The sequence below is a fragment of the Trichomonas vaginalis genome, chromosome VI (assembly GCF_026262505.1).
Source record: "Trichomonas vaginalis G3 chromosome VI, whole genome shotgun sequence".
NCBI classification, from domain to species: domain Eukaryota; phylum Parabasalia; order Trichomonadida; family Trichomonadidae; genus Trichomonas; species Trichomonas vaginalis.
In genome coordinates this window covers 13,581,517-13,606,082 of record NC_067208.1, presented here as the reverse complement: position 1 = coordinate 13,606,082, position 24,566 = coordinate 13,581,517, and the positions used below count along the sequence as shown (strand labels likewise).

Genomic DNA, 24,566 nt, shown 5'->3' with positions numbered 1-24,566 from the left:
AAGAAATTCCGGCAACACGAAGAGCTTGAGCAATATCGGTGTGTGTGTAAGCCAGTATTTTTTTCGATTTCTTTGAGTAATATGGAAATTGTGTTCAAATCTAGGTAGTTGGTACAGTTAATATACTTGAAAGGATCAATTGCTTCGATTTTTGGTTCTTCAACAAAAAAAGGCTCGCGGGTCTCATCAGGAACCATGTCCTTAGGAGTCTGGGCCATAAGCGAATTTGAAATAATAAACGGATTTTAAACTGAAATACAGAGAGATAAAAATATTTAAAAATAGAAGGAAACGAATCAAAAAAATATAATTAAAAAGATTTAAAATTTATAAAAAACGGAAAAAATTTAATAAATGATTAGGAAGAATGTGATGGGAAAGCATAAGGAATATATATAAGAAATTATAGTGTTGGATGTCAAAGAGAGAGACTGAGTGTTGGATGTCAAAGAGAGACTGAGTGTTGGATGTCAAAGAGAGAGACTGAGTGTTGGATGTCAAAGAGAGACTGAGTGTTGGATGTCAAAGAGAGACTGAGTGTTGGATGTCAAAGAGAGACTGAGTGTTGGATGTCAAAGAGAGACTGAGTGTTGGATGTCAAAGAGAGACTGAGTGTTGGATGTCAAAGAGAGACTGAGTGTTGGATGTCAAAGAGAGACTGAGTGTTGGATGTCAAAGAGAGACTGAGTGTTGGATGTCAAAGAGAGACTGAGTGTTGGATGTCAAAGAGAGACTGAGTGTTGGATGTCAAAGAGAGACTGAGTGTTGGATGTCAAAGAGAGACTGAGTGTTGGATGTCAAAGAGAGACTGAGTGTTGGATGTCAAAGAGAGACTGAGTGTTGGATGTCAAAGAGAGACTGAGTGTTGGATGTCAAAGAGAGACTGAGTGTTGGATGTCAAAGAGAGACTGAGTGTTGGATGTCAAAGAGAGACTGAGTGTTGGATGTCAAAGAGAGACTGAGTGTTGGATGTCAAAGAGAGACTGAGTGTTGGATGTCAAAGAGAGACTGAGTGTTGGATGTCAAAAGAGACTGAGTGTTGGATGTCAAAGAGAGACTGAGTGTTGGATGTCAAAGAGAGACTGAGTGTTGGATGTCAAAGAGAGACTGAGTGTTGGATGTCAAAGAGAGACTGAGTGTTGGATGTCAAAGAGAGACTGAGTGTTGGATGTCAAAGAGAGACTGAGTGTTGGATATCCGTCTCTTATTATATAATTATTTCACATATTAATTAATTTATATCCTCGAATAAAATCTTTGATAACTCAATGAATACTTGTCCAAATCTGATTTTCGTTGCCAAATCGCGAAAATATTCATTATTGACAAAGTTATATCTATAATAGTATTGAACTAAAATATGGTTTTGAAAATTTAATATAATAAAATTATTTTGAATTTAAATGTAAAGTTCTGGTAAGGAGTTAAATTAAGTAAGAATAATTGAGTAATTGAGTGATATTTGATAAGTTATGGAGAAAATTTCACATATATTGAAGTAAATATATATGTTATTGCAAGAGTTAGGATGAGTCTATGACTGAGGTAAGGATGAGTCAATGACTGAGGTAAGGATGACTTTTTGTCTGAGGTAAGGATGAGTCAATGACTGAGGTAAGGATGACTTTTTGTCTGAGGTAAGGATGAGTCAATGACTGAGGTAAGGATGAGTCAATGACTGAGGTAAGGATGAGTCTATGACTGAGGTAAGGATGAGTCTATGACTGAGGTAAGGATGACTTTTTGTCTGAGGTAAGGATGAGTCTATGACTGAGGTAAGGATGACTTTTTGTCTGAGGTAAGGATGAGTCTATGACTGAGGTAAGGATGAGTCTATGACTGAGGTAAGGATGACTTTTTGTCTGAGGTAAGGATGAGTCTATGACTGAGGTAAGGATGAGTCAATGACTGAGGTAAGGATGAGTCAATGACTGAGGTAAGGATGAGTCTATGACTGAGGTAAGGATGAGTCAATGACTGAGGTAAGGATGAGTCAATGACTGAGGTAAGGATGAGTCTATGACTGAGGTAAGGATGAGTCAATGACTGAGGTAAGGATAAGTCTATGACTGAGGTAAGGATGAGTCAATGACTGAGGTAAGGATGAGTCTATGACTGAGGTAAGGATGAGTCTATGACTGAGGTAAGGATGAGTCTATGACTGAGGTAAGGATGAGTCAATGACTGAGGTAAGGATGAGTCAATGACTGAGGTAAGGATGAGTCTATGACTGAGGTAAGGATGAGTCTATGACTGAGGTAAGGATGACTTTTTGTCTGAGGTAAGGATGAGTCTATGACTGAGGTAAGGATGAGTCAATGACTGAGGTAAGGATGAGTCAATGACTGAGGTAAGGATGAGTCTATGACTGAGGTAAGGATGAGTCAATGACTGAGGTAAGGATGAGTCAATGACTGAGGTAAGGATGAGTCTATGACTGAGGTAAGGATGAGTCAATGACTGAGGTAAGGATAAGTCTATGACTGAGGTAAGGATGAGTCAATGACTGAGGTAAGGATGAGTCTATGACTGAGGTAAGGATGAGTCTATGACTGAGGTAAGGATGAGTCTATGACTGAGGTAAGGATGAGTCAATGACTGAGGTAAGGATGAGTCTATGACTGAGGTAAGGATGAGTCTATGACTGAGGTAAGGATGACTTTTTGTCTGAGGTAAGGATGAGTCTATGACTGAGGTAAGGATGAGTCTATGACTGAGGTAAGGATGAGTCTATGACTGAGGTAAGGATGAGTCAATGACTGAGGTAAGGATGAGTCTATGACTGAGGTAAGGATGAGTCTATGACTGAGGTAAGGATGAGTCTATGACTGAGGTAAGGATGAGTCAATGACTGAGGTAAGGATGAGTCTATGACTGAGGTAAGGATGAGTCTATGACTGAGGTAAGGATAAGTCTATGACTGAGGTAAGGATGAGTCAATGACTGAGGTAAGGATGAGTCAATGACTGAGGTAAGGATGAGTCTATGACTGAGGTAAGGATGAGTCTATGACTGAGGTAAGGATGAGTCTATGACTGAGGTAAGGATGAGTCTATGACTGAGGTAAGGATGAGTCAATGACTGAGGTAAGGATGACTTTTTGTCTGAGGTAAGGATGAGTCTATGACTGAGGTAAGGATGAGTCAATGACTGAGGTAAGGATGAGTCAATGACTGAGGTAAGGATGAGTCTATGACTGAGGTAAGGATGAGTCTATGACTGAGGTAAGGATGAGTCAATGACTGAGGTAAGGATGAGTCTATGACTGAGGTAAGGATGAGTCAATGACTGAGGTAAGGATGAGTCAATGACTGAGGTAAGGATGAGTCAATGACTGAGGTAAGGATGAGTCTATGACTGAGGTAAGGATGACTTTTTGTCTGAGGTAAGGATGAGTCTATGACTGAGGTAAGGATGAGTCTATGACTGAGGTAAGGATGAGTCAATGACTGAGGTAAGGATGAGTCTATGACTGAGGTAAGGATGAGTCTATGACTGAGGTAAGGATGAGTCTATGACTGAGGTAAGGATGAGTCTATGACTGAGGTAAGGATGAGTCAATGACTGAGGTAAGGATGAGTCTATGACTGAGGTAAGGATGAGTCAATGACTGAGGTAAGGATGAGTCAATGACTGAGGTAAGGATGATTTTGTCTGAGGTAAGGATGAGTCTATGACTGAGGTAAGGATGAGTCAATGACTGAGGTAAGGATGAGTCTATGACTGAGGTAAGGATGAGTCTATGACTGAGGTAAGGATGAGTCTATGACTGAGGTAAGGATGAGTCTATGACTGAGGTAAGGATGATTTGTCTGAGGTAAGGATGAGTCAATGACTGAGGTAAGGATGAGTCAATGACTGAGGTAAGGATGAGTCTATGACTGAGGTAAGGATGACTTTTTGTCTGAGGTAAGGATGAGTCAATGACTGAGGTAAGGATGAGTCTATGTCTGAGGTAAGGATGAGTCTATGACTGAGGTAAGGATGAGTCTATGACTGAGGTAAGGATGAGTCTATGACTGAGGTAAGGATGAGTCTATGACTGAGGTAAGGATGAGTCTAATGACTGAGGTAAGGATGATTTTGTCTGAGGTAAGGATGAGTCTATGACTGAGGTAAGGATGAGTCAATGACTGAGGTAAGGATGAGTCTATGACTGAGGTAAGGATGAGTCAATGACTGAGGTAAGGATGAGTCAATGACTGAGGTAAGGATGAGTCTATGACTGAGGTAAGGATGAGTCTATGACTGAGGTAAGGATGAGTCAATGACTGAGGTAAGGATGATTTTTGTCTGAGGTAAGGATGAGTCAATGACTGAGGTAAGGATGAGTTGACTGAGGTAAGGATGAGTCTATGACTGAGGTAAGGATGAGTCTATGACTGAGGTAAGGATGAGTCTATGACTGAGGTAAGGATGAGTCTATGACTGAGGTAAGGATGAGTCTATGACTGAGGTAAGGATGAGTCTATGACTGAGGTAAGGATGAGTCTATGACTGAGGTAAGGATGAGTCTATGACTGAGGTAAGGATGACTTTTGTCTGAGGTAAGGATGAGTCAATGACTGAGGTAAGGATGAGTCTATGACTGAGGTAAGGATGAGTCAATGACTGAGGTAAGGATGAGTCTATGACTGAGGTAAGGATGAGTCTATGACTGAGGTAAGGATGAGTCAATGACTGAGGTAAGGATGAGTCAATGACTGAGGTAAGGATGAGTCTATGACTGAGGTAAGGATGAGTCTATGACTGAGGTAAGGATGACTTTTTGTCTGAGGTAAGGATGAGTCTATGACTGAGGTAAGGATGATTGTCTGAGGTAAGGATGAGTCAATGACTGAGGTAAGGATGAGTCTATGACTGAGGTAAGGATGAGTATGACTGAGGTAAGGATGAGTCTATGACTGAGGTAAGGATGAGTCTATGACTGAGGTAAGGATGAGTCTATGACTGAGGTAAGGATGAGTCTATGACTGAGGTAAGGATGATTTGTCTGAGGTAAGGATGAGTCTATGACTGAGGTAAGGATGAGTCAATGACTGAGGTAAGGATGAGTCTATGACTGAGGTAAGGATGACTTTTTGTCTGAGGTAAGGATGAGTCTATGACTGAGGTAAGGATGAGTCTATGACTGAGGTAAGGATGAGTCTATGACTGAGGTAAGGATGACTTTTTGTCTGAGGTAAGGATGAGTCAATGACTGAGGTAAGGATGAGTCTATGACTGAGGTAAGGATGAGTCTATGACTGAGGTAAGGATGACTTTTGTCTGAGGTAAGGATGAGTCTATGACTGAGGTAAGGATGAGTCAATGACTGAGGTAAGGATGAGTCTATGACTGAGGTAAGGATGAGTCTATGACTGAGGTAAGGATGACTTTTTGTCTGAGGTAAGGATGAGTCTATGACTGAGGTAAGGATGAGTCTATGACTGAGGTAAGGATGAGTCTATGACTGAGGTAAGGATGAGTCTATGACTGAGGTAAGGATGACTTTTGTCTGAGGTAAGGATGAGTCTATGACTGAGGTAAGGATGAGTCAATGACTGAGGTAAGGATGAGTCTATGACTGAGGTAAGGATGAGTCTATGACTGAGGTAAGGATGAGTCTATGACTGAGGTAAGGATGAGTCTATGACTGAGGTAAGGATGAGTCTATGACTGAGGTAAGGATGAGTCAATGACTGAGGTAAGGATGAGTCAATGACTGAGGTAAGGATAAGTCTATGACTGAGGTAAGGATGAGTCAATGACTGAGGTAAGGATGAGTCTATGACTGAGGTAAGGATGAGTCTATGACTGAGGTAAGGATGAGTCTATGACTGAGGTAAGGATGAGTCAATGACTGAGGTAAGGATGAGTCTATGACTGAGGTAAGGATGAGTCAATGACTGAGGTAAGGATAAGTCTATGACTGAGGTAAGGATGAGTCAATGACTGAGGTAAGGATGAGTCTATGACTGAGGTAAGGATGAGTCTATGACTGAGGTAAGGATGAGTCTATGACTGAGGTAAGGATGAGTCTATGACTGAGGTAAGGATGAGTCTATGACTGAGGTAAGGATGATTTTGTCTGAGGTAAGGATGAGTCAATGGCTGAGGTAAGGATGACTTTTTGTCTGAGGTAAGGATGAGTCTATGACTGAGGTAAGGATGAGTCAATGACTGAGGTAAGGATGAGTCTATGACTGAGGTAAGGATGAGTCTATGACTGAGGTAAGGATGAGTCAATGACTGAGGTAAGGATGATTTTGTCTGAGGTAAGGATGAGTCTATGACTGAGGTAAGGATGATTTGACTGAGGTAAGGATGAGTCAATGACTGAGGTAAGGATGAGTCTATGACTGAGGTAAGGATGAGTCTATGACTGAGGTAAGGATGAGTCTATGACTGAGGTAAGGATGAGTCTATGACTGAGGTAAGGATGAGTCTATGACTGAGGTAAGGATGAGTCTATGACTGAGGTAAGGATGAGTCAATGACTGAGGTAAGGATGACTTTTGTCTGAGGTAAGGATGAGTCTATGACTGAGGTAAGGATGAGTCATGACTGAGGTAAGGATGAGTCTATGACTGAGGTAAGGATGAGTCTATGACTGAGGTAAGGATGAGTCTGACTGAGGTAAGGATGAGTCTATGACTGAGGTAAGGATGAGTCTATGACTGAGGTAAGGATGAGTCTTGTCTGAGGTAAGGATGAGTCTATGACTGAGGTAAGGATGAGTCATGACTGAGGTAAGGATGAGTCTATGACTGAGGTAAGGATGACTTTTGTCTGAGGTAAGGATGAGTCTATGACTGAGGTAAGGATGAGTCTATGACTGAGGTAAGGATGAGTCTATGACTGAGGTAAGGATGAGTCTATGACTGAGGTAAGGATGAGTCTATGACTGAGGTAAGGATGAGTCTATGACTGAGGTAAGGATGAGTCTATGACTGAGGTAAGGATGACTTGTCTGAGGTAAGGATGAGTCTATGACTGAGGTAAGGATGAGTCATGACTGAGGTAAGGATGAGTCTATGACTGAGGTAAGGATGAGTCAATGACTGAGGTAAGGATGAGTCATGACTGAGGTAAGGATGAGTCTATGACTGAGGTAAGGATGAGTCTATGACTGAGGTAAGGATGAGTCTATGACTGAGGTAAGGATGAGTCTTGACTGAGGTAAGGATGAGTCTATGACTGAGGTAAGGATGAGTCTATGTCACTGAGGTAAGGATGAGTCTATGACTGAGGTAAGGATGAGTCTATGTCTGAGGTAAGGATGAGTCTATGACTGAGGTAAGGATGAGTCTATGACTGAGGTAAGGATGAGTCTATGACTGAGGTAAGGATGAGTCTATGACTGAGGTAAGGATGAGTCTATGACTGAGGTAAGGATGAGTCTATGACTGAGGTAAGGATGAGTCTTGACTGAGGTAAGGATGAGTCTATGACTGAGGTAAGGATGAGTCTATGACTGAGGTAAGGATGAGTCTATGACTGAGGTAAGGATGAGTCTATGACTGAGGTAAGGATGAGTCTATGACTGAGGTAAGGATGAGTCTATGTCTGAGGTAAGGATGAGTCTATGACTGAGGTAAGGATGAGTCTATGACTGAGGTAAGGATGAGTCTATGACTGAGGTAAGACTTTTTGTCTGAGGTAAGGATGAGTCTATGACTGAGGTAAGGATGAGTCTATGACTGAGGTAAGGATGAGTCTATGACTGAGGTAAGGATGAGTCTATGACTGAGGTAAGGATGAGTCTATGACTGAGGTAAGGATGAGTCTATGACTGAGGTAAGGATGAGTCTATGACTGAGGTAAGGATGAGTCTATGACTGAGGTAAGGATGACTTTTTGTCTGAGGTAAGGATGAGTCTATGACTGAGGTAAGGATGAGTCTATGACTGAGGTAAGGATGAGTCTATGACTGAGGTAAGGATGAGTCTATGACTGAGGTAAGGATGAGTCTATGACTGAGGTAAGGATGAGTCTATGACTGAGGTAAGGATGACTTGACTGAGGTAAGGATGAGTCTATGACTGAGGTAAGGATGAGTCTATGACTGAGGTAAGGATGAGTCTATGACTGAGGTAAGGATCTTGTCTGAGGTAAGGATGAGTCTATGACTGAGGTAAGGATGAGTCTATGACTGAGGTAAGGATGAGTCTATGACTGAGGTAAGGATGAGTCTTGACTGAGGTAAGGATGAGTCATGACTGAGGTAAGGATGAGTCTATGACTGAGGTAAGGATGAGTCTAGAGGTAAGGATGAGTTTGTCTGAGGTAAGGATGAGTCTATGACTGAGGTAAGGATGAGTCTATGACTGAGGTAAGGATGAGTCTATGACTGAGGTAAGGATGAGTCTATGACTGAGGTAAGGATGAGTCTTGTCTGAGGTAAGGATGAGTCTATGACTGAGGTAAGGATGAGTCTATGACTGAGGTAAGGATGAGTCTATGACTGAGGTAAGGATGAGTCTATGACTGAGGTAAGGATGAGTCATGACTGAGGTAAGGATGAGTCTATGACTGAGGTAAGGATGAGTCAATGACTGAGGTAAGGATGAGTCTATGACTGAGGTAAGGATGAGTCTATGACTGAGGTAAGGATGAGTCTATGACTGAGGTAAGGATGAGTCTATGACTGAGGTAAGGATGAGTCTATTATGACTGAGGTAAGGATGAGTCATGACTGAGGTAAGGATGAGTCAATGATTGAGGTAAGGATGAGTCATGACTGAGGTAAGGATGAGTCATGACTGAGTAAGGATGAGTCTATGACTGAGGTAAGGATGAGTCTATGACTGAGGTAAGGATGAGTCTATGACTGAGGTAAGGATGAGTCAATGACTGAGGTAAGGATGAGTCTATGACTGAGGTAAGGATGAGTCAATGACTGAGGTAAGGATGAGTCTGACTGAGGTAAGGATGAGTCATGACTGAGGTAAGGATAAGTCATGACTGAGGTAAGGATGAGTCAATGACTGAGGTAAGGATGAGTCTATGACTGAGGTAAGGATGAGTCTATGACTGAGGTAAGGTGATGAGTCTATGACTGAGGTAAGGATGAGTCAATGACTGAGGTAAGGATGACTTTTTGTCTGAGGTAAGGATGAGTCAATGACTGAGGTAAGGATGAGTCTTTCTGAGGTAAGGATGAGTCTATGACTGAGGTAAGGATGAGTCAATGACTGAGGTAAGGATGAGTCTATGACTGAGGTAAGGATGAGTCAATGACTGAGGTAAGGATGAGTCAATGACTGAGGTAAGGATGAGTCAATGACTGAGGTAAGGATGACTATGACTGAGGTAAGGATGAGTCAATGACTGAGGTAAGGATGAGTCTATGACTGAGGTAAGGATGAGTCAATGACTGAGGTAAGGATGACTTTGTCTGAGGTAAGGATGAGTCAATGACTGAGGTAAGGATGAGTCATGACTGAGGTAAGGATGAGTCTATGACTGAGGTAAGGATGAGTCTATGACTGAGGTAAGGATGAGTCATGACTGAGGTAAGGATGACTTGTCTGAGGTAAGGATGAGTCATGACTGAGGTAAGGATGAGTCTAATGAGGTAAGGATGAGTCAATGACTGAGGTAAGGATGACTTTTGTCTGAGGTAAGGATGAGTCAATGACTGAGGTAAGGATGAGTCTATGACTGAGGTAAGGATGAGTCTATGACTGAGGTAAGGATGACTTTTTGTCTGAGGTAAGGATGAGTCTATGACTGAGGTAAGGATGAGTCAATGACTGAGGTAAGGATGAGTCTATGACTGAGGTAAGGATGAGTCAATGACTGAGGTAAGGATGAGTCTATGACTGAGGTAAGGATGAGTCATGACTGAGAGTAAGGATGACTTGAGGTAAGGATGAGTCAATGACTGAGGTAAGGATGACTTTTTGTCTGAGGTAAGGATGAGTCTATGACTGAGGTAAGGATGAGTCATGACTGAGGTAAGGATGAGTCTATGACTGAGGTAAGGATGACTTTTGTCTGAGGTAAGGATGAGTCTATGACTGAGGTAAGGATGAGTCTATGACTGAGGTAAGGATGAGTCAATGACTGAGGTAAGGATGACTTTGTCTGAGGTAAGGATGAGTCAATGACTGAGGTAAGGATGACTTTTTGTCTGAGGTAAGGATGAGTCAATGACTGAGGTAAGGATGAGTCTATGACTGAGGTAAGGATGAGTCAATGACTGAGGTAAGGATGACTTGTCTGAGGTAAGGATGAGTCAATGACTGAGGTAAGGATGAGTCTATGACTGAGGTAAGGATGAGTCTATGACTGAGGTAAGGATGACTTTTTGTCTGAGGTAAGGATGAGTCAATGACTGAGGTAAGGATGAGTCTATGACTGAGGTAAGGATGAGTCAATGACTGAGGTAAGGATGACTTGTCTGAGGTAAGGATGAGTCAATGACTGAGGTAAGGATGACTTGTCTGAGGTAAGGATGAGTCTATGACTGAGGTAAGGATGAGTCAATGACTGAGGTAAGGATGAGTCAATGACTGAGGTAAGGATGAGTCAATGACTGAGGTAAGGATGAGTCTATGACTGAGGTAAGGATGACTTGACTGAGGTAAGGATGAGTCTGACTGAGGTAAGGATGAGTTTGTCTGAGGTAAGGATGAGTCATGACTGAGGTAAGGATGAGTCAATGACTGAGGTAAGGATGAGTCTATGACTGAGGTAAGGATGACTTTTTGTCTGAGGTAAGGATGAGTCTATGACTGAGGTAAGGATGAGTCTATGACTGAGGTAAGGATGAGTCTATGACTGAGGTAAGGATGAGTCTATGACTGAGGTAAGGATGACTTTTTGTCTGAGGTAAGGATGAGTCAATGGCTGAGGTAAGGATGACTTTTTGTCTGAGGTAAGGATGAGTCTATGACTGAGGTAAGGATGACTTTTTGTCTGAGGTAAGGATGAGTCTATGACTGAGGTAAGGATGACTTTTTGTCTGAGGTAAGGATGAGTCTATGACTGAGGTAAGGATGAGTCAATGACTGAGGTAAGGATGAGTCTATGACTGAGGTAAGGATGAGTCAATGACTGAGGTAAGGATGAGTCAATGACTGAGGTAAGGATGACTTTTTGTCTGAGGTAAGGATGAGTCTATGACTGAGGTAAGGATGAGTCAATGACTGAGGTAAGGATGAGTCTATGACTGAGGTAAGGATGACTTTTTGTCTGAGGTAAGGATGAGTCTATGACTGAGGTAAGGATGAGTCAATGACTGAGGTAAGGATGAGTCAATGACTGAGGTAAGGATGAGTCAATGACTGAGGTAAGGATGAGTCTATGACTGAGGTAAGGATGACTTTTTGTCTGAGGTAAGGATGAGTCTATGACTGAGGTAAGGATGAGTCTATGACTGAGGTAAGGATGAGTCAATGACTGAGGTAAGGATGAGTCAATGACTGAGGTAAGGATGAGTTGTTGTCTGAGGTAAGGATGAGTCAATGACTGAGGTAAGGATGACTTTTTGTCTGAGGTAAGGATAAGTCTATGACTGAGGTAAGGATGAGTCAATGACTGAGGTAAGGATGAGTCTATGACTGAGGTAAGGATGAGTCAATGACTGAGGTAAGGATGACTTTTTGTCTGAGGTAAGGATAAGTCTATGACTGAGGTAAGGATGAGTCAATGACTGAGGTAAGGATAAGTCTATGACTGAGGTAAGGATGAGTCAATGACTGAGGTAAGGATGAGTCAATGACTGAGGTAAGGATGAGTCTATGACTAAGGTAAGGATGAGTCTATGACTGAGGTAAGGATGAGTCATGACTGAGGTAAGGATGACTTTTTGTCTGAGGTAAGGATGAGTCTATGACTGAGGTAAGGATGACTTGACTGAGGTAAGGATGAGTCAATGACTGAGGTAAGGATGAGTCTATGACTGAGGTAAGGATGACTTTTTGTCTGAGGTAAGGATGAGTCTATGACTGAGGTAAGGATGAGTCTATGACTGAGGTAAGGATGAGTCATGACTGAGGTAAGGATGAGTCTATGACTGAGGTAAGGATGAGTCTATGACTGAGGTAAGGATGAGTCTATGACTGAGGTAAGGATGAGTCTATGACTGAGGTAAGGATGAGTCTATGACTGAGGTAAGGATGACTTTTTGTCTGAGGTAAGGATGAGTCTATGACTGAGGTAAGGATGAGTTAATGACTGAGGTAAGGATGACTTTTGTCTGAGGTAAGGATGAGTCTATGACTGAGGTAAGGATGACTTTTGTCTGAGGTAAGGATGAGTCTATGACTGAGGTAAGGATGAGTCTATGACTGAGGTAAGGATGAGTCAATGACTGAGGTAAGGATGACTTGTCTGAGGTAAGGATGAGTCTATGACTGAGGTAAGGATGACTTGTGAGGTAAGGATGACTTTTTGTCTGAGGTAAGGATGAGTCAATGACTGAGGTAAGGATGAGTCTATGACTGAGGTAAGGATGACTTTTTGTCTGAGGTAAGGATGAGTCTATGACTGAGGTAAGGATGAGTCAATGACTGAGGTAAGGATGAGTCAATGACTGAGGTAAGGATGAGTCTATGACCGAGGTAAGGATGAGTCAATGACTGAGGTAAGGATGAGTCTATGACTGAGGTAAGGATGACTTTTGTCTGAGGTAAGGATGAGTCTATGACTGAGGTAAGGATGACTTGTCTGAGGTAAGGATGAGTCAATGACTGAGGTAAGGATGACTTGTCTGAGGTAAGGATGAGTCTATGACTGAGGTAAGGATGAGTCTATGACTGAGGTAAGGATGAGTCTATGACTGAGGTAAGGATGAGTCTATGACTGAGGTAAGGATGAGTCTATGACTGAGGTAAGGATGAGTCTATGACTGAGGTAAGGATGAGTCTATGACTGAGGTAAGGATGAGTCAATGACTGAGGTAAGGATGACTTTTTGTCTGAGGTAAGGATGAGTCTATGACTGAGGTAAGGATGAGTCTATGACTGAGGTAAGGATGAGTCAATGACTGAGGTAAGGATGACTTTTTGTCTGAGGTAAGGATGAGTCTATGACTGAGGTAAGGATGACTTTTTGTCTGAGGTAAGGATGAGTCTATGACTGAGGTAAGGATGACTTTTTGTCTGAGGTAAGGATGAGTCTATGACTGAGGTAAGGATGAGTCAATGACTGAGGTAAGGATGACTTTTTGTCTGAGGTAAGGATGAGTCAATGACTGAGGTAAGGATGACTTTTTGTCTGAGGTAAGGATGAGTCTATGACTGAGGTAAGGATGAGTCAATGACTGAGGTAAGGATTATTCCCTTCCACATATATCACAACACCTACACCTTACACAACCCACAAATCATCTCCAAATTTCTTTTCAGAACTTCTTTTAAATGAGCATTTTTCAATCAACAAACATCCCTTCTTTTGCCCGCACAAAAGGTTTCAGATGTTATATTGTTCCAGAAACTCATGAAACAAAGTTCTCAATGAAAATCCACGGAATGAGCTTGTTCAATAGCATTATCAATAAAAAGAAATCTATGGTATCGCCCGCACAATACCAAAAGATTCCATTTTGTAATGAATGATTACTATGATCCAAGGATGGTTCCGTAGACTTGAAAATTTTAAATTGGAGGTTTAATTCAAATTTGGCGGGCTTTTGGTCGTAGATTAATTTAACTAATATGAATTTGGATTGTGCTTTCCTTATTGATGTAATGATATTTTTGTTGTAAACAGAAATTCATCAAAAGTGACACCTCAGAAAAGCTAAAATATTGAATTTTTGGAACTTTTGATAAAGCACGTTTTTAAATATTAATTAAAGTAAATGTATATTTTGTAAAGATTCTTTTTAATAAAAAAATAAAATTTTGAAGAAGAACACAAAATCTTCTGAAAAATAATATCACATAAACTCATATTATTTTCTAATATATAACTATTTTATATAAAAATCAAATTCAATGATCTTAAAAGCGAAGGATAAACCTCAAAATTTACGAATATAATGAGTGGGAATATAATGCTTATCTATCATAAAACCATATGAAATATCAATTTTTGCTTTACGCCTAATTTTTGACGACAATTAGCAAAAAATGTTAAATGTTAACACTCAGTCCATTTGAATATGAAAAATAAAATTGACTTTGATTAAATGTTTTTATTTATCATGCAATTCTTCTTGCGACCAAAGATTTGAATAAAAGTTCAAAAAATAAGATAGCTTAAAAAATAATATACGGTAGTGTTTACTAATAGATGAATAGTATATAAATTCTATTAAAATGGATTTGATCCAAAAAAATATATAAAATTTGATCATAAATAAAATTGTTTTAAATTACTTCTTCATTTAAATTATAACAATTATTTTTGGTTTTATATTTTTTTGGATCAAATCCATTTTAATAGAATTTATATACTATTCATCTATTAGTAAACACTACCGTATATTATTTTTTAAGCTATCTTATTTTTTGAACTTTTATTCAAATCTTTGGTCGCAAGAAGAATTGCATGATAAATAAAAACATTTAATCAAAGTCAATTTTATTTTTCATATTCAAATGGACTGAGTGTTAACATTTAACATTTTTTGCTAATTGTCGTCAAAAATTAGGCGTAAAGCAAAAATTGATATTTCATATGGTTTTATGATAGATAAGCATTATATTCCCACTCATTATATTCGTAAATTTTGAGGTTTATCCTTCGCTTTTAAGATCATTGAATTTGATTTTTATATAAAATAGTTATATATTAGAAAATAATATGAGTTTATGTGATATTATTTTTCAGAAGACTTCATTCTATATGCCTATGAAAAGTACTCTCAAAACTAACTTTTTCCTAATTATAATTAAATCTAGAATATTGTATTATGCTTAGTATTATTTCATTTTTCTCATTCAATTTAGAATTTACAAATGTCAAAAAATTGAGAGCTGTCACTTTTGATGAATTTCTGTTTATTACATTTTCAGTAATAAACAATGAAATATACACAAGAAAAAAATTATTCAAAAATTATCATTGCATTTTATTTGAAGAAATTTTGAAAACACATCATACACATACTATAAATGAATATTATCATCTTAATTTTAATAAATTTCATTTACTTGGAAAGATGCAAGATCATCTTGTACTTACTCTTCGATTTATTCCATGTAACTTCGCAGATAATAATGGCGCACTTACCTCTATTTTGGATTTTTATAGTTTCCCTCAAAACACATTCTATGGACTTACGCTCGTATCGCGTTAAAAAATGTCGTTTGGTAAGAAATAAATTTGAATATGCGATGTCAGAAATGAATTATGGGAAATAAATATTAAATTATTACCTTTGCATTATACATTATAATTTTAATAATATTAGATCATCGTTTTAATTGAAAATGAAACCAAATTTCGGAGATTTGAGAGTTTTGAAAGATTCTAGTAAATTTGTGAAAATATTTTGAGATGAAGAATTAATTATTAGAAAGAGTAATGATTTTAGAAGAACAATTGAAAATGTCAAATAATTAAAGTAAATTATTCAAAGATGTGTATTTTTAGTATATCAAAAAACAAATCAGAATTCGAGACAATAGTAATTAATAGAATTGTGAATGAAAAGTCTTACACGTTATAATTGCATAATTCCTATTAAATATTACTACATAGGCGATAATAATTATCCCTAAATCGATTAGTTTTTGAAGGTTATTTGACCAAACATCAGCTCATTATAGGGTTCTCTCTTCAAAAATTATGAATATTGAAATTTTGACTACTATCGGTTAGACAATCAAATATTTAAATGCATCAATTGAATCAAATTATTTTAACGTTACTCAATGACTCTATACTATATGATATTGACATAATTATACTTTATTTGAAAAGTAAATACTTATTGAATAATTGTGAACGGATTCATTTTACACCCTTAAACGCAGCTCATTTTAATGATAATATTGGTCTATTGTTTTCTCGCTCATTAAAAATTCTGCTCTCTCAATTTTCTTAAAAAATTATCAAATTATCATTTTTGATGACGATTCCCAGCTCGATTCAAAGAAATTGCACAAATAGCGGGTGGCTCAGAGTTCAAAGCGAAACACCAAATGTATGGAATCGTAAATATGTAACTGTATGCAACAAGTCTTTAATCATATCCAAAGATGAATCCACCAAGAGCATAGAAAAAGTAATACAGCTAACTAACGAAGCTTCTTTCGAATTGCTAAAAGGTTCAGCTACTCCTCGTTTCCAAGTTAACTTAGGTAAAAATCAGAAGCCTATAATTTTTTCAGCAACAACAACTGAAGAAGTATCTCACTGGATTTCCCTCCTTAGAACAGTTCAAGATAACGGCTGCGACCTTACAATGGATGACTTCCAAATTATTTCGGTAATTGGAAGAGGTTATTACGGCAAGGTTATGTTAGTCCGTCGAATCGATACAGATCAACTGTATGCAATCAAATCCATTCGTAAATCGCGCTTGGCTGAAATGGACAGCTGCTCTGTCTTAACCGAGAAAAATATTATGATGAAAATCCATCATCCATTTATTGTCAACCTTTGCTTCGCATTCCAAACCGATACAAAGGTCTATCTCGGCCTTGAATATGCTCCAGGAGGTGAGCTATTTTACTACATGGAATCCAACGGTACAATTCCAGTTGACGATGCCAGATTGTATGTTGCTGAAATCGGCCTTGCATTAGCCCATCTTCATAAGTATGGAATTATTTACCGTGACCTCAAACCAGAGAATATTCTTTTCGATGCTGACGGTCACATTAAATTAACAGATTTTGGTTTATCAAAGGAGCTCGGTGTCGATGGCACAGCAAAGACATTTTGTGGTACACCAGATTATTTAGCACCGGAAGTTATCCCTCAAGAAAAGTACACAACAAAGATAGATGAATGGGCATTGGGTGTTTTAACTTACGAAATGATTTTGGGTCGCACTCCTTTCTGCAATGATAATAAGAACGAAATGTTCCAGGAAATCGTTACTCTCGACCCTTATTTCCCAGAGGGCATGGATCCGAGAATCATTAACTTTATAATGAGGCTTCTTACAAAAGATCCAAAAGAGCGACCAACTTTCGATGACGTGAAATCTGACCCATTCTTCGAAGGTGTTGACTGGGATGCTGTTTACAACAGAGAACACTCCCCGTCTTACATACCAGAAATCAAGGATCGCATGTGCACAAACAATTTTGATCCTGAGTTCACAACAGAGCTTGCTGCAGACTCTTTTGTTTCACCAGGCATTCATGCATTTGGTAATATTGCTGGCTTCTCATATGTAGAGCCAAACTTCGCATAATTCAATATTTCATTTTGTTTTTTCAGATGTTTTAGTAAATAAATTTAATATTAGTACTCTATTTTTAAATTTCACACGAGGTTATTGCATTCGATTGCTTTTCACTCTTAGTTTATGGAGAATTTTTGATAGAATAAAAATTCATATCATGATATATACTTATTACTTTTAACGATAGTAGTGAGTAAAAAAAATATCATGGCATCTTCAGAAAGTTTATCGTATGAAAACAGCTAAATGCTTGATTTTTATTAAACAATAGAAACATGATGACAATAATAATTTGTATAGACGAAGTTTTGAAAGGTTTATAATTGGAAAGCGTATTCAAAATATATCTTACAAATTTTATATCCAAGTGTCGAGAAAACTATATAGTATTAATTATTTACTAACTTACATATCTAATTTTCGTACCTAATTTTCAATGAAACTTTCAAAGTTTTTACTACAAAGTGAAAAAAGTTATGAAACTAGTTTTAGACTAATATAATTACTTCAATTACGCATTCCAAATGAAATTTATGTCAAATATATTGAATAGTTTACGGATAATCCCATGTTAACGTGCTTTTTTAATATCTGATAAATTTTAAAATGTATAATACTATAATAAAATATGCTCATTATCAAAAAATCAATGTAAAATAACTGCTTCTTATTGTTTAAAAATTTTGATATTATGCAAATAAGATCCTAAATATATCAATGCAAGTTTATTCAAATCTTTGAAAAATTTTAATCGTTGGCATTAATTTTGCAAAATTTCTAATTTTTATTCTTTGTTGAACTGCATAATTGTAATAAACGAAATCATTTCAAAATTGTGTGGCTTTTTGAATTGAAATATTCGGTTTATATTGAGCAACACACCTCTCAAAATTGCGCAATTTACAGAAGTTTACAATTCTTCATAATTATTAAACCATGTTTGAGACTCAAACACCATTACCGATCTCTATTTCGGAACATCTTGCTCTTGCCGAGCCAAAGATTAAAGCTTTTCGCTCTAAAGAAAAGATTTCTAACTCTCTTACTGATTCATATAAACAAATCGTCAACGATTTTGAACAGCTAAAGCCAGCCAATATTAACATTGTTAATGTTGCTCAACAGTATGGTGTTCAATACAGACGCGTCTATGATCTGTTCAACCTTTTAACTTCCTTAGGCGTATGCCAAAATGTTGAAAGAGGAAAACTTGCCTGGATCGGTTTATCATCGGTTCCATCCGTGATTTCTAAAGCCTACGCGAAAATAGAAATCGCATCCCTTCATAAGCCGATGAATCAGGTATTTTGCTTAGGTCAATCCCCATCATTGGGAATGATAGCAACCCATTTTATTAGTATGTATTTATACTTTAATGTAGACACACTTTTACTCCGCCAGGTCTCTTCTACCTTCCATGATCCTCGAACTGATATTAAATCTCTTGAAAGGAGAATGTATTTAGTTTTAAGCTTCTTGGAAATTATGGGAGTAGTTGCTCATACAATGAAGACAAACGAATATAAGTTAATCTTAGATCTTTCCGCAGCTAAGGAATCAGCCCTTCAACAAAAGAGAAAATATCAGCAATCAAAATGCCCTCTTTCCCTTGAAAATCTTCTTAATTCTGTTGGTGGTCCTTTCACAACTGATCTCCAAGCAGAGCGTGGAAGAGATTATCAGCTTATTAGATGCTAGATAAGTATGTTAGTTTATGTATTAGTAAATAAATACGGTGTTTTTATCAGTTAATTACCTTCATATTATTGTTTTTTGTGTATTTGCTGCTCAACATAAGTTGAATAAAGGTTCTATGAAATTAGCTTCAGAAAAATTCCTTATGTCAGCTTTTTGCGCTTTTGGAACTAAATAAAAGATACATTTTTAGAAAAACTCGAGATATTTCTTTTCTTGTTTCTTGAATAATTTAAAACTTTCTTGGGAAGTTGATCTAAGGAAATTTGGCTTACTCATCACCTTTCCGAAAATAAGGTACTTTAGAATATCGGAAATTTGCAACTGGTGTTGAGTTTATATGCACCTATTATTAGAAAAAAGCATTTATTCTATATATACTCAATTACTACGATGAATTTTTTATCAGTTAAAATAGGATAAATAGTATTATAATATTGTGTTGGTATTTTCGCTCTCATATGGCCTGATAAACATTTTGCTTTTAAAATACAAGCAGATCTTGCTATTATGAATGCGATTCCATGGTGTTATATTTAGTAACCATACTCTACATAACGCAGTAAAGAACACAAAATGTGGACAACTAGAGAAATGCTTACCTCAGGTAATCACCTTTAATTAAATTAAAAATCAAAATTATCAATAAATCGTAAAAATTTAATTAATACAATGAATGAAAACTGATCATTAAAAGAGTAATCAGATAGAAAAATCTGATTTTCTAGGTTTTACTTAACATTGCATGAGAACATCAAAATGTTATAAAAAGTGACTCTTGAAGGATCTAACCTCGGGACGAACTTTAAATTGAATGGTCAATTTAAAGCAAGTATTCAATTTTTTGGTTAATTTAAAGCAATGAATGAGAAAAACTTTGAGCTTAGGGCTAATGAAGGTTTTTACAACGTAGATAGATAGACAAATGTATATGTCATCATTCCTATGAGTATGGTAGATTTCTATAAAAAGTGAGTGCAATATCACATTGCATTTCGAAACATGAGAGAAATAGGCATATATATACGTTATTACATATATATCTATATGCTATTCTATATTATTACAATGTTAAAATAAGAAAAGCTCTAAGAGTCTCATTTGAAATATAATATATGTTATTTTTATATAACAATTATCAATGAGAATGTAAATTATATTTGATTGGACGATAAATGATGAATAGACTTAATTATTTATGATTAGACATGTGTGAATAGAAAAATTTGTTAACATTTATGAAGATAATGTGTTTTGATTGAGATTACATTTGTGCTTAGTGTGATATTGCTATTATATTGGATTTATATGTGTAAATTAGGAAAACTCGAAATTTTTCACTTGAATGTGATTCATTGAATTTCAATTCAAGAAAGGAGTTTACAAATGCAGAGTATTATTCCTTTACCCTGCATTTGTAAACTCCTTTCTCGAATAGCTTGCACTTTTTCACTTGAATGTGATTCATTGAATTTCAATTCAAGAAAGGAGTTTACAAATGCAGAGTATTGTTCCTTTACCCTGCATTTGTAAACTCCTTTCTTGAATATCTTCATTTCTTTTAATTATAAATATCACATTCTGTATAAAACTCCTCAAATATCCTCAATTTCCCATTTCAATAATAAATAACCATTTTCTATATTTCTTAAATTTCTCTAAGCCTTAATTTTCTTATCAAATTTGTTATTTTTTCAATAATTTTTAAAATTTTCTATTATTTTTGGAAATTTTTATTTAATTTTGTGAGAAATTTATTCAATTCTTATTATATAATAATATTATTCAAAAATATTGTTGTAATTTTTCAATGATTACGATAATTTTTGATTCAATTTTTAATCGAATGTTTTGATGGGACGGGCTTACTGAGCATTGGCTCATCCCATCAAAACATTCCATTCAAAACTCTGGCCTTCATCGAGCCAAGTTCCTCGACGGTGGTCCTCATTAGGCACGATCCGAGAGGAACTTGGCTCTTCATTAAAATCACAAGCTCTGGCCATTGCTAAGGCCAGAGCTTCGCAAACCATCCTCGGGGCCGGTTTCCTCAAAGACCGCCCTGATTCAGGGCGGCCGGAGAGGAATCCAGCTCCGAGAGAGTGCCCATACGAAGCTCTGGCCTTAGCAGTGGCCAGCGCTTTCAAAAACAATCCTCAGGGCCGAGTTTTGCGATGATCGTCGATCATGTCGACAGTCTCGCAAGAACTCGGCCCTGAAAGACATACAGATACAGGCTCTGGCCCCAGCAAAGGCCAGGGCTTCGTTTTAAATACCCAGGGCCGGCTTTCTCAAATGCCGCCCTTATCCCGGGCGGCAGGAGCGGAATCCGGCCTTGGGATACTTACCAAACGAAGATCTGACCCTAGCAAAGGCCAGAGCCTACAAATGCAATCCTCAGGGCCGATTTTGAAGGAGATCGTCCACATCATTGACGATCTCCTCTCATTTCGGCCCTGAAAGAAAGAAATACACAGGCCCTGCTCATAGCAAAGGCCAGGGCTTCGCTTTAAATTCATAGGGCCGGCTTTCTCAAATGCCGCCCTTATCCCGGGCGGCAGGAGCGAAAACCGGCCCTGGGAATCCTACAATACCAAGCTCTGGCTCCTACTGAGGCCAGATCCTGCAAAATTCATCCTCAGGGCCGAGTTTTGCGATGATCATCCACATGATAGACATTCTCGCAGAAACTCGGCCCTGAAAGACGTAATATCACAGTCTCTGGCCTCTACTGAGGCCAGAGCCTCGCTTACATTACTCAGGGCCGGCTTTCTCAAATGCCGTCCTGATCTATGGCGGCAGGAGAGAAATCCGGCCCTGGGAAGCATGAAATACGAAGATCTGGCCTTATAAGAGGCCAGAATCTGCAAATACTCCCTTCTCTACAGATTATGATCCAATGTAACACAGAAAGCCTAGAAGGAAGCCCTTTCTCAAGGTTAAGACTTCCTTCCTGGCTTTCTGATACTGGATGGAGTGGGGTTTGGCTTCCATTGCAACTCCTTCCAGGAAGATCAAATGATTACACAAAAGTCATGGCAATTGTATTCTAACACTATAAATACAATTGCCATGGCCTACAATTGCGAGTGCCTGCTGCTTCAGCAGAGATTTGCAGCAGACACTCGCAATGTTAACCAAAATTCGTCTAAAAGTTAGAAGATGGGCTTTTTCTCAAGGTCAAAGTCCATTTCCTAACCTTCTTATATTAAAATGAGCATTTTGACAAATTATTATTTTTTATCCCGGCATCATCAGCTTGTCATTCTAAGCTTATCATTTTCAGCTTATACTTATAAATTCTAAAACAGTGATTATTGAATTCACGAAATAGAACACCACATTAAGAAATATTATTTACTAACTTTTTCAATAATTAAAAAATATCAATGATACTTAAGTGTCATCACATACAACACATTCTTATGATCATCATAATATATATTATAGAATATTGCATAATAATCCAAATTCAATTTCAATATTAAAGTGTACTATCCATTATCTCTTGACATCATAACATACTCAACGAGTACTGATCATATGCTATTGATCAAGCCTTTAAAACAAACTACATATATGATTGCTTTAAATTGACCAAAAAATTGAATACTTGCTTTAAATTGACCGTTCAATTTAAAGTTCGTCCCATCTAACCTCAAACTTCTATGCAAATATTCTATCATTAAAGAGTTGATAGCATCTACGGTATATCAGAATAACAACTATGTGTAAATGGTAGTATAGTAACTTCACAGATCTCAAATTGGTGACTTTTCAAAGCAACTTTTTATGATTAATATTTTATGAAGCATCATTCTCTTGAAGCATAATTATATTCACTATTTCCCTTCATATTGTTTGGGAATTTATGAAATTATATCTATTTCTATTTTTTGTTTTAATATTTTTGGGGTTTTTTGCTCATTACACGAGGAGTTTTAATATTTATATACGCGTTAAACCATAATATCAACTGATGGTAGGATGAAATGTGATTTTTCAACAAAATATATAAAGATAAACACAAGAAACTGGAGTCGTATATGCATTTATTTTCATGTCTTGAGCTAACAATTCACTCTCGAGAACCATTTAACGTTTAAAAAACAATAAATCAAGATCTCAATTGGGTTTTCTTTAAAGAATGTGATCGATTACACAAATAATGACTAATAAAACAATGCGAAGATATTGGAATAACATTTTTGGAAAAATATCTTTGATTATTGCTCAATGGTAAAAAAGGGGGTTGGCGTCCTAAGGCGTCCTAGTGTAAATTTCTCAAAATTGTGATATTTACATCACATTTTTGAGAGGTTTATGGGCGTCCTAAGGGAAAATTGAATAGCTAGGGCGTCCCGAATTTTCATTCTAAGATTTAAATATATTATAAAAAAAAAAAAAAAAAAAAGGTAGTGGGGCTTCCAGGCACTTCGTGCCCTCTAGCCCCGAAGATGTTTAGTATAAATGAAGTTTTTATTCGGAAAATTGTTAGTCTTCTGGTGTGAATTCGGAGGACTCTTCTTGGATAGAGTTTTGTATTTCCTCCTCCTCTTCTTCTTCCTCCATTGCTTCTGGGAAGAAGCCTTCTTCTGGGTCGAAAACATTATATAATGTGTAATTGAATGACACATTATATCTTTCTTTGAGCTCGCTCCTGACAAAGAACTTAGTTCCAGGAATACAGAAGACTTCTGTGCGTTGGAAAAGCTGATGTCCTGGAACGAATTTGGCAATTAGAGACTTCTTTTTTCCGAATTGTTCAGGAGTTTCCATGACGACAGTAACAACATCTCCATCTGCGAGGTCTTGTTGTTGTTCGGAAAGGTAAAGAGCAATGATATGAATGGTTGCTGCGTTGAATTCGAGAAAGTCGAATTCAAATTGTGTTGTCGTATAACATTCAAACCATTTTGTACAGTTGTCTCCGAACTCGTCAACGTATTCATCTTCGTCATATCCGTAACTAAAGACTTGGAATTCGGCAATTCTCTTGTCGAATGACCGTTGCATGTAACGAGGAAGATTTTGACGAACTTGGTATAAAGTTCTCAACATTATAAGCTTAGTAAATGTTGGAAAATACTGAACTAAGACATCGCTAAGCTCAATTGGATTTGGAATTGTCTTAGTAAGTTCAATTGAACTAGTAATTGCTTTGTTCAGAACTTCACAGAACTGAGTATTGTATGTAGCGTCTGGTTGTGTGTTTTCTTCGGCGTCTTTGAGATATTTAGAGCAAATTTGTTGAAGAATTTCTCTTAATTCGTTGTTAGATTTTTTGGTGGTTATTCTAACCGCTGTGCCGGTTCTTGGAGGTTGTGGGGCTTTGGCTTTGGTTAGCGGTTGAGAATTGTGGTTAACAGCGTTGGCTTCCATTAGCCAAAAAATGAACTGACCAGAAGTTTGTGGAAAATGAATATTGAATAAAAACGGTTTTTACCAACGGAGACCCCCTCTATTTTTTTATTTTATTTAATAGTTACCGTTGGCAAACCGTTCCATCTCAAATATTGAATGAACTATAAACGTTTTTTGTTTTCTATATATACTTTTTTGTCCAACGGTAAAA

At 37.5% G+C, this 24,566-nt stretch overlaps 3 protein-coding genes across 3 annotated transcripts, besides 4 other annotated features; 2 read left to right on the top strand and 1 right to left on the bottom strand.

Moving 5' to 3' along the window:
- Positions 1–13,689: 13,689 nt before the first annotated feature.
- Positions 13,690–13,727: a mobile genetic element.
- Positions 13,728–14,905: 1,178 nt separating this feature from the next.
- Positions 14,906–14,942: a mobile genetic element.
- Positions 14,943–16,004: 1,062 nt separating this feature from the next.
- TVAGG3_0859940 (protein serine/threonine kinase protein) lies at positions 16,005–17,879 on the top strand (the record flags this gene model as incomplete). Its single annotated transcript, XM_001314948.1, has 1 exon — positions 16,010–17,305. One exon carries the CDS (start codon positions 16,010–16,012, stop codon positions 17,303–17,305), a length of 1,296 nt encoding a protein of 431 aa, XP_001314983.1.
- A 219-nt stretch (positions 17,880–18,098) lies between these two features.
- TVAGG3_0859930 (e2F-like (mammalian transcription factor) family) lies at positions 18,099–19,326 on the top strand (the record flags this gene model as incomplete). The annotated part of the gene is made up of 1 exon (XM_001314947.1): positions 18,233–18,994. The coding sequence occupies one exon, from the start codon at positions 18,233–18,235 to the stop codon at positions 18,992–18,994; it is 762 nt and encodes a 253-aa protein (XP_001314982.1).
- A 3,903-nt stretch (positions 19,327–23,229) lies between these two features.
- Positions 23,230–23,386: a mobile genetic element.
- Positions 23,386–24,566: part of a mobile genetic element that runs on past the window's edge.
- TVAGG3_0859910 (uncharacterized protein) lies at positions 23,486–24,052 on the bottom strand (the record flags this gene model as incomplete). Its single annotated transcript, XM_001582646.2, has 1 exon — positions 23,486–24,052. One exon carries the CDS (start codon positions 24,050–24,052, stop codon positions 23,486–23,488), a length of 567 nt encoding a protein of 188 aa, XP_001582696.2.